This window comes from Pelecanus crispus, chromosome 16 (genome assembly GCF_030463565.1).
Source record: "Pelecanus crispus isolate bPelCri1 chromosome 16, bPelCri1.pri, whole genome shotgun sequence".
Lineage (NCBI taxonomy): Eukaryota > Metazoa > Chordata > Aves > Pelecaniformes > Pelecanidae > Pelecanus > Pelecanus crispus.
Window position 1 is genome coordinate 7,501,899 of NC_134658.1, and position 9,913 is coordinate 7,511,811.

The following is a 9,913-nucleotide window of genomic DNA, read 5'->3' on the forward strand; positions in this document are numbered from 1 at the left end:
GGGGATCCCAGCCCAGCTCCTGGGGAGATCCCAGCCCTGCTCTCAGGCTGATCCCAGCCCTGCTCCCAGGCTGATCCTGGCCCTGCCTCTGGGGCGATCCCGCACCAGATCCCGGGGAAATCCCAGTCCTGCTCCTAAAGGGATCCTGGTCCTGGTCCTGCTCCCAGGGGGCTCCCAGCCCTGATCTTGGGGGAATCCTGGACCAGCTCCCGGGGAAATCCCAGCCCTGCTCCCGCGTCGATCCCGACTCTGCTCCGGGGCACCACCCCGCAGGGCGCGGTGGGCCCCACCGTGCTCACCGACCGTTGCCGCTTTAAGCCCCGGCTGCGGGCGCGCCCTTCCCGCCCCTCACCGTCCCGGGGGCGGGGCCTCCGCGCGCCGCAGCCAATGGACGAGCGCAGCGGCCGTGACGCCCGCGGAGCGGGGCCGGGGGGCTGTAGCGGTGTCATGGCGGCGTACCCGGGGCAGGTGGGGCCGGGGCCGCGGGCGGGGGCCGGGGCGCGGGGCGGGGGGCGCGGAGCGCGGAGCGGGGCCGGGACCGGGACCGGGACCGGGACCGGGACCGGGACCGGGACCGGGGGGGGAGCGGGTGCCGCTGCCGGCCGCACACCGGGCTCTGCCGCCTCCCCAGGGCCTCCCCGGCGCAGGACCGGCCCCCGGCGCGCCCCCGGCCGGCCCCTACCCCGGGGCTCCCTACGGCGGGGGGCCGCCCCCAGCGCCCGGGGCACCCTACGGACAGCCCCCGCACGGCGGTCCCTACGGAGGCGGCGCCGCGCCCGGAGGCCCCTACGGACAGCACGGAGGCGGCCCCTACGGTGGCCCCCAGCCCGGGCCCTACGGCGGGGCGGCTCCCGGAGGTGAGTGAGGCCGCGGGTCCCGGGGTCCCTCCTGCGGCCGGTCCCCGGCCCCCCGGGTCGCCCCGGGTCAGAGCTGCAGGTTTGGGAGGTGGGGGGTGTCCCCCAGCCCGGCCCCGCTCGGTGCCCCTCGCCCAGCGCAGCCGAATTCACCCGGTGAATGCCATCGCCCAGGCCCCACGTTATGATTTTAAAATCCCGCGCAGCAGGAGGAAAGGACCGGCGAGGCTGCAGCCCTGAGCACCAGCCATAAAAACTTTACGGCCGCGCATCTGTGTGGCTGTAACCTGTGATTCTGTGATTTGTCTCCCGGCGCTGCCAGGTTTATGGGGCGGGAGCCCCGTGCTTCGCTCTCCGGTCCCGAGCTATGCGCGGGGGCTGATTTATTTCCCTTTCTCTGCCGCCAGACGCTGCGTGCCAAGCCCCGGGCCTCGCTAACCTGTTTTCCCAGGCTCGCCTGGCTGTAAAAAGCTGCTCGGAGCAGAAGCGCTGACTGGTCCCTGGGCGTTGGCTGCGTCTCTGTGAGCCATCCGCGGGGACGGGCCAGCCAGCGGCCTCTCCGAGAGGAGGCGAGAGCCGCTGATGGCCTCTCCCCGTGCAGGTAATGCCCCCCCGGGCGTGGACCCCGAGGCCTTCTCCTGGTTCCAGGCGGTCGATGCCGATCGCAGCGGCTACATCTCCGTGAAGGAGCTGAAGCAGGCGCTGGTTAACTCCAACTGGTCGACGTTCAACGATGAGACCTGCCTGCTGATGATAAGTGAGTCTGGGCTCTCCCTGCCCTCCCCCTGCCTTTAATTCCCATCTCTTTGAGGCGAGCTTCTGGTGGGGTGAAGCCCAGCCCAGCCTGTGTTCCGCTGAGCTTCGCTTACCTGAGCAGCTGGCCCGTAAGCGCTCTCTGGAGTGAGAGCTGGGCAAACCGAGCAGCTCCAAGCGCCCTTTTGGCGGAGGACACGAGTCAGGGGCCCAAAACACTGCTTGGGAAAGGGAACTCAGCTCTGCCCGAGGCCAAGCGAGCCCCTGCTCCCACAGAGCCGGGGAGAAAAGGGAGGGAGAGCTCCAGTCCAAGCCAGAGTCGCCCCGTTCCCCTGCTTGCCCCAGCATTGGGGTTTGGTGCCATTTTCCACCAGCCTCTTAGGGACTGAATGGTCCTGGTTGATCACAGTCCTGGTGAGGGAGGCTTTTGGGGCCAGAGCGGGGTGCCAGGGAGCCGTGGCACAGATCCTGAGCTCTCTGGGAGTTTCTGCGGCGTGTCCTTGCTCCACCCCTCGCTGCCCTGCTCCTGCTCTTTGCTTCTTTCTTCCCAGACATGTTCGATAAGACCAGGTCGGGACGCATAGACGTGTACGGCTTCTCAGCCTTGCTGCGCTTCATCCAACAGTGGAAGAACCTCTTCCAGCAGTACGACAGGGACCAGTCGGGCTCCATCAACTTCAGTGAGCTCCAGCAAGGTGGGCGAGGGGTGGAGACCCCAAGCTGGCCCTTACCAAGCTCCCAGGGACTGCTGTTTGGCTCTGCTTGCTGTTTATTTCCAGCCCGGCCCAGTGACTCCTCCCAGTGCCATCCCTGCAGCAGGGCTGGGTGTCTCTGAGCACCTGGGGTGCCTCCCATGCCGCCGTGGCTGCGGTCCACGCCTGTCGCTGGGCTGGGGCACGCCGGGCTGGCTAAGCCGGCCGTGGCAGAGCTGGCGCTGAGCCTTTCTGTGGGGCAGGAGACGAGGAGCTGCGGCAGGGGTGTGGCGTGGGCTTCCTTCCTTAAGGAAACGCAAAATGCTGCCCCCCCCCGCAAATGGTATGTGGCTAAAGCCTGTTTTCTGGGAAGAACTCTTGGGTGTTTGTGTCTGAGAGAGAGGAAAAATGTCTGGAATTCGTGCCTTGGTTTGGTTCCTCCCTCCGGAGAGCCCTGCCTGCGCACACCCGCCGTCAGAAGTGAACACCACCACGGGGCGGTGGGAGCTGGGGTGTGTGCCAGCACAGGGCAGGGAGGCTGGAGTCACTCTCCCTCTCCTCGGGAAGGTTTAATCCGAGTGTTTCTTGCTCCCAGCTTTCTCCCAGATGGGCTATAACCTGAGCCCCCAGTTTAGCCAGCTGCTGCTGGCCCGCTATGGCCAGCGATCCTCCAACCCCAGCATCCAGCTCGACCGCTTCATTCAGATCTGCATGCAGCTCCAGAGCACGACCGACGCCTTCCGTGAGAAGGACACGGGGCTGGTGGGCAACGTGCAGCTGAGCTACGAGGACTTCCTCACGATGGTCGTGACTCGCATGATGTGACGCCCTCGGCTGACCGGGAGTTCTGCGGGGCTCTCCGGGAGACGCGGCCGTCCCCGGCCTCGCGCTGGGATGTGGCCAAGCCTTCTCCTGAAGAGCCAGCTATTGCCCCGGGACGGTTTTCCAGCCTGCTCCACCTGAGGAGCCCTGAGACCTGCTGAGGCCTTCCCGGCTTCAATTCCTTGTCCCCACTCAACGGCAGTGGGTGCCTCCACGCCAAACTGGAGCCTGGTTCTGGGGCCGTGCCGCGGGGTGGGACAGCCAAACCAGTAGCGAGCCTGTGCCACGCCTCCCGGGGAGCACTTAGATCTTCCCTCGCCAAACACAAAATCACGCTTAAACCCCATCTGTGCTGTCCCTCTGCTTGGCGGGATGCCTGCGGTGGAATGTCCCCGTCTCAGCACGCTTTTGGGGACTCTCCGGTGAGCAGGAGCCGAGCCTTCCTTTGAAAAGCGGCGAGAAGGGCATCAGCGACAGCAGCGCTTGTGGCTGGCTGCGCTCGTCCTTCCTTGTCTCCCAGATGCCTCTTCCTCGCCGGGAGCACGTCCAGCCCCTCGGCTGTGCTGGGAATGCTCCAGCTTTCCTGGGGGTCTGAGCCCTGTTTCTCCCCGGGCTGCTGGAACGGGCCGCGTTGCTGCATTCACACGCAGGATCATCCCCCCCCTTGTTGCCAATGTGTGCTTTGATTCGTCTCTCTCTGCCAAAGCCAAGCTCGGAAGCGGTTTAGAGCTTATTTTTACAGCTTTTGAATAAAAGGCAATGTGTGCTGGTCGCTGGGTGCTTTGTGGTTGCGGAGCAGCTCACGGGGATGCTGCCGTGCCCCGTGTCACCCTCCCGCGGGGCCGGCAGCAGCTCGGGGTGCAGGGAGGGGACGTGTCCCAGGGCTCGGTACGCTTGCCTGAAATTAGTTCTGGTGCACATTTCACGTCAACTTACAGAACTTAAGGTGCCGGGGTCTCCTGCTGAGATACGGGCCAAGATTTGACCAACACAAAGGTTTTCTTTCCTGTGGTTTTAAAGTGATGACCAGGTGCTTATCCTTTAATTGGCCTTGATGAGAAATCAGAGATGCTTTTTGAGAGACACGTTGCTATTATGTGTTTGAAGGAATTTTTAGAAAAGAAAATATTTAAGACGCCAAGTAACTTATCTGATGCTTTTAGAAGCAATAACCAGATGTTGGTGTTTTCCTCAGCTTCAGCCAAAGGCAGGACTTTTTGTTCTAGAGGATCACTAATCATTCCAGCAGTGTTTCTCATCCGTCGAGCCACAGCTGCCCAGCCTTTCAGCGGGATTTAAAGCAGAGGTGGCGGGGGCCGTCCCCACCCCGCTGTCACCCACTCTGTCTGTCACTGCCTGCATGGGCTGTCAGCCCTCCTGGCCAGGCTGCTGTGTGGCAGCAGGGATGACGGTGCGTGCGTGAGAGTGTGTGTGTGTATATATATATATATGTGTCGTGGTTTAGCCCCAGCCAGCAGCTCAGCACCACGCAGCCATCGCTCACCCCCCTGCCCCGATGGGATGGGGGAGAGAATCGGAGGAGTAAGAGTGAGAAACACTCCTGGGTTGAGTTAAGAGCAGTTTAATAATTGAAATAAAGTAAAATAGTAGTAGTAATAATAGCAATGTAATAATAATAGTAATAATAATACACAAAGCAAGTGATGCGCAATGCAGTTGCTCACCACCCGCCGACCGATGCCCAGCCCATCCCCGAGCAGCAATCGCTGCCCCTGGCCAACCCCCCCCAGTTTCTATACTGCCCATGATGCCGTATGGTATGGAATAGCCCTTGGGGAAGGTTGGGTCAGCTCTCCTGGCCGTGCCCCCTCCCAGCTTCTTGTGCCCCTGGCAGAGCATGGGGAGCTGCAAAGTCCTTGCCTGGTGTCAGCGCTGCTCAGCAACAACTACACCAGCAGTGTGTGATCAGCGTCGTTCTCATCCTAAATCCAAAACACAGCACTGTGCCCGCTACGGGGAAGAAAATTAACTATCCTAGCCGAAACCAGGACAATATATATTTCCCAGGGAAGTCTGTCAGTGAGGGGGTGTGTACCCGCAGAGGTGTGTCTCAGTGTATACATGGACACCCCTGTACATAACACACACAGAGCAAGATCCCGTGCGGATACAAGGACACAAACGCAGACCCATGACCAGATAACCCTGTGTATAAACATATATATATATACACATATGCAAACAGCACACCACACACACACTGACGGCCCTTGGTGGGGGGGGGGGGTGTGGGGTGTGTATCGCTCTATAAAAGGGGGTGTGTACACATACAAATATACACACATAAATACACATATATAAGGGGGGGGATGTGTATATATGCACACACACAGAGAGGAGTGTAACACACACACACACACACAGAGTAACAGACACCCTGTGTATATACAGATATGTTGAGTACATACATCCACTGAGTATATACATCCACTGAGGTGCTGCAGCGTGTCCAGGGAAGGGCAGGGGTGTTCAGCCTGGAGAAGAGGGGGCTGAGGGGAGACCTGATCGCCCTACAGCTGCCTGACAGGAGGGGGTAGGGAAGTGGGGGTCGGTCTCTTCTCCCACAAGTGGTAGGATGAGAGGAAATGGGCTCAAGCTGCACCAGGGGAGGTTTAGATTGGATATTAGGAAACATTTCATTACTGAAAGAGTGGCTAAGCTTTGGAACAGGCTGCCCAGAGAGGTGGGGGGCTCCCCATCCCTGGAGGGGTTCAAAACATGGGCAGAGGTGGCACTTGGGGACATGGTTTAGTGGGCATGGGGGTGTTGGGGTGATGGTTGGATGGATGATCTTGGAGATCCTTTCCAACCTTAGTGATTCCTTGTTTTACTTTCATTAAAAACTAATCCAGCCACCAAGCCAGGAAACATGAAATTATGACTCTGCCCTTCATTGGTTTGGTGTGGACTTGGCAGTGTCAGGTTAATGGTTGGACTGGGTGATCTTAAAGGGCTTTTCCAACCTAAACGATTTGATGAGTCTATAGATTCTCTCTCTCACTCTCTGACGCTGATGCTTATAGAAGCACACCCTGCACTGCATGTGTGCATACACACACACACACACACACACACAAAAAACCCCAAAAACAAACCAACCCTGTGTGTATGTACACACAGAGTGACAGATACCCTGTGTGTGTATATACACGCACTAAGACATCCCTATTTAGCCATACGCTCTGTCTCTGAACCCCAAGTATATACACATATATTAACAGATACTTTGTGTTGTGTGTAGCAGTCTGTGTGTGTAAAAACACAGCAATGTCTGTTTGTGTGTGTGTGTGTGTATATATATATATAAAAAAAAAGCAAGCAGTGTCTCTCTCTGTGTGTATAAACAGCACTGTCTCTGTGTATATGTATTATTAAAAACCAAAACAAAACAAAACAACAAAACCCAGCAGTGTCTGATAGTGTGTGGCTGTATAAACAGCAGCATCTCTGTGTGTGAGGACATATATATGTATACACACAAACACACATATGTATATGTATGTAACACCAGCAGTGTCTGTGTGTGCAGCTGCGCCGAGCAGGGTGTCTGTGTGTCTCTGCATGTACAGACACGGGGTGCGCGTGCACGCGGGGGGTGCACAGCTGTGTCTATGGGGGTGCCTGCGCGTGGCTCCGTGCATTCCCGCAGTGCGGGGGGTACGGATGTGTCCCCGCTGCGGGGCCGTGTGGCCGTGGGCTGTGAACGCAGCGGTGTCTGCGTGCACACGGGGAGGGGGTTGGGTGGCTGGACAGAACCGGGTGCGTGGCTCTGCGCCTGTGCATCCCCGTGTCTGTGCATCCCCATGCGTGCCCGTGCATCCCCGTACCCGTGCATCCCTGTGCCCTTGCATCCCCATGCCCTTGCATCCCCGTGCCCTTGTATCCCCATGCCCGTGCATCCCCGTGTCCGTGCGTCCCTGTACCCATGCATCCTCGTGTCTGTGCATCCCTGTGCCCGTGCATCCCCATGCCTGTGCATCCCCGTGTGTGTCTGTGCGTCCCTGTGCCTGTGCATCTGTGTCTGTGCATCCCCGTGTCCTTGCATCCCCATGCCCGTGCCTCCCCGTGTCCGTGCATCCCTGTGCCCTTGCATCCCCGTGCCTGTGCATCCCTGTGTCTTTGCATCCCCGTGCATCCCTGTGCCCTTGTATCCCTGTGCCCATGCATCCCCATGCCTGTGCATCCCTGTGTCTTTGCATCCCCGTGTCTTTGCATCCCCGTGCATCCCTGTGTCTTTGCATCCCCGTGCCCGTGCATCCCTGTGCCCTTGCATCCCCGTGCCCTTGTATCCCTGTGCCCATGCATCCCCGTGCCTGTGCATCCCTGTGTCTTTGCATCCCTGTGTCTTTGCATCCCCGTGCCCGTGCATCCCTGTGTCTTTGCATCCCCGTGCCCGTGCATCCCCGTGCCCGTGCATCCCTGTGTCTTTGCATCCCCGTGCCCGTGCATCCCCGTGCCCGTGCATCCCTGTGTCTTTGCATCCCCGTGCCCTTGTATCCCCGTGCCCGTGCATCCCCGTGCCCGTGCATCCCTGTGTCTTTGCATCCCCGTGCCCTTGTATCCCCGTGCCCTTGTATCCCCGTGCCCGTGCATCCCCGTGCCCGTGCATCCCTGTGTCTTTGCATCCCCGTGCCCTTGTATCCCCGTGCCCGTGCATCCCCGTGTCCTTGCATCCCCGTGCCCGTGCCCGTGCATCCCTGTGTCTTTGCATCCCCGTGCCCGTGCATCCCCGTGCCCGTGCATCCCCGTGCCCGTGCATCCCCGTGCCCGGCCCCACGCGGGGCGGCAGGGGCAGGCTCTCACCGCCAGGTGGCGCCCCACCCCGCACTGCCTGCGCGCGGCCCGGCCGGGAGCCAAAAGCAGCGGGGAGGCCACGCACAGAGTAAATGGGGGGCAAAAAGCGGCACCCCACGGGCCTGCTCAGCTCACCCACCCCTCCCCTGGCCCCGCCGCGGTGGCACGCATGGCTGCACCGGCACACGTGGCTGCGCTGGCACTCCTGGCTGCACAGGCACGCCTGGCTGTGCTGGCACTCCTGGCTGCACTGGCACGCGTGGCTGCACCGGCACACGTGGCTGCGCTGGCACTCCTGGCTGCACTGGCACGCCTGGCAGCGCTGGCACGCCTGGCTGCACTGGCACGCCTGGCAGCGCTGGCACTCCTGGCTGTGGTAGCATGCCTGGCAGTGCTGGCACGTGTGGCTGCACAGTAGCTGCAGTGGCACACCTGGCTGCAGTGGCACTCCTGGCTGTGATGGCACACCAGGCTGCATGGTAGCTGCGGTGGCACACCTGGCTGCGGTGGCACTCCTGGCCGCACTGGCATGCCTGGCTGTGGTGGCACACCTGGCTGCACTGGCATGCCTGGCTGCAGGGTAGCTGTGGTGGCACACCTGGCTGCAGTGGCACTCCTGGCCGCACTGGCACGCCTGGCTGTGGTGGCACACATGGCTGCGGGGTAACTGCGGTGGCACACCTGGCTGTGGTGGCATGCCTGGCTGTGGGATAGCTGCGGTGGCACACCTGGCTGCGGGGTAGCTGCAGTGGCACACCTGGCTGTGGTGGCACACCTGGCTGCACTGGCACGCCTGGCTGCGGTGGCACACCTGGCTGCGGGGTAGCTGCGGTGGCACACCTGGCTGCGGTGGCACTCCTGGCTGCAGGGTAGCTGCAGTGGCACACCTGGCTGTGGTGGCACACCTGGCTGCGGGGTAGCTGCGGTGGCACTCCTGGCCGCACTGGCACGCCTGGCTGTGGTGGCACACATGGCTGCAGTGGCACACCTGGCTGTAGTGGCACTCCTGGCTGTGGTGGCATGCCTGGCTGCGGGGTAGCTGCGGTGGCACACCTGGCTGTGGTGGCATGCCTGGCTGCAGGGTAGCTGTGGTGGCACACCTGGCTGTGGTGGCACTCCTGGCTGCACTGGCACGCCTGGCTGTGGTGGCACACCTGGCTGCAGGGTAGCTGCAGTGGCACACCTGGCTGTGGTGGCACTCCTGGCTGCACTGGCACACCTGGCTGTGGTGGCACACCTGGCTGCGGGGTAGCTGCGGTGGCACTCCTGGCTGCACTGGCACACCTGGCTGTGGTGGCAATCCTGGCTGCAGTGGCACACCTGGCTGTAGTGGCACTCCTGGCTGTGGGGTGGCTGCGGTGGCACTCCTGGCTGCGGTGGCACTCCTGGCTGCGGTGGTGGCCCATGCGGCTGCGCGTGCCCGTGGCGGGCCCAGCGCTGGCCGCCGGCGCTGCCCAAGGTCACGGGGAGGCGGTGGGGCCGGAAGGCGCACAATGAGCGGGGCCTTATCGCGCCCCACAGCCCTTCCTGGGGCTGAGCCGCACACGAGGCCACGGCTGGGCCGCCCCCGGGACGGGGCAGCGGGGCCACGTGCTCCCCCCACCGCCACCGCGCGGGGCCGGGGAAGGAGCAGACCCCCCTGGCACTGAGGCTTCGGTAAGTTTATTTACAAATAATAAATACAAAAGTCTGAGAAATACAAGGGGACCTGGGCTGTGCTGCTGCGTGGTCCCCGATTGTGGCCCCCACCAGGACCCGGACACCGTGGGGCTGAGCCTTTCTCAGTCCCCGAGGGAGTGGCAGGAGCCATAGCACCATAGGGACAGGCGGGGCGGGGGGCGTGGGGACCCCATCCTCATCCCCAGCTGGCAGCACCCAGCCTGCGGGCAGGGACAAAACCCCGGTTATTTTACACCCCCCCGGCTCCGGGGCTGCCTGGGGCAAGGGAAGCTGCGGGGGGGACACACACAGATATAG

General features: G+C 61.8%; 1 protein-coding gene across 1 annotated transcript; it reads left to right on the top strand.

Annotated features, from left to right (window-relative positions):
* Positions 1 to 447: 447 nt before the first annotated feature.
* Positions 448 to 3,893, top strand: PEF1 (penta-EF-hand domain containing 1). The gene is made up of 5 exons (XM_075722163.1): positions 448 to 468; positions 632 to 857; positions 1,456 to 1,611; positions 2,159 to 2,302; positions 2,895 to 3,893. Exons 1-5 carry the CDS (start codon positions 448 to 450, stop codon positions 3,122 to 3,124), a joined length of 777 nt encoding a protein of 258 aa, XP_075578278.1. The 3' UTR covers positions 3,125 to 3,893.
* The last annotated feature ends 6,020 nt before the right edge of the window (positions 3,894 to 9,913 follow it).

Coding starts and splice junctions, on each gene's coding strand:
- PEF1 (XM_075722163.1), top strand. CDS start 448: ATGGCGGCGTACCCGGGGCAG. Junction 469..631: donor TGGCGGCGTACCCGGGGCAG/GTGGGGCCGGGG, acceptor CCGCCTCCCCAG/GGCCTCCCCGGCGCAGGACC. Junction 858..1,455: donor CGGCGGGGCGGCTCCCGGAG/GTGAGTGAGGCC, acceptor CTCCCCGTGCAG/GTAATGCCCCCCCGGGCGTG.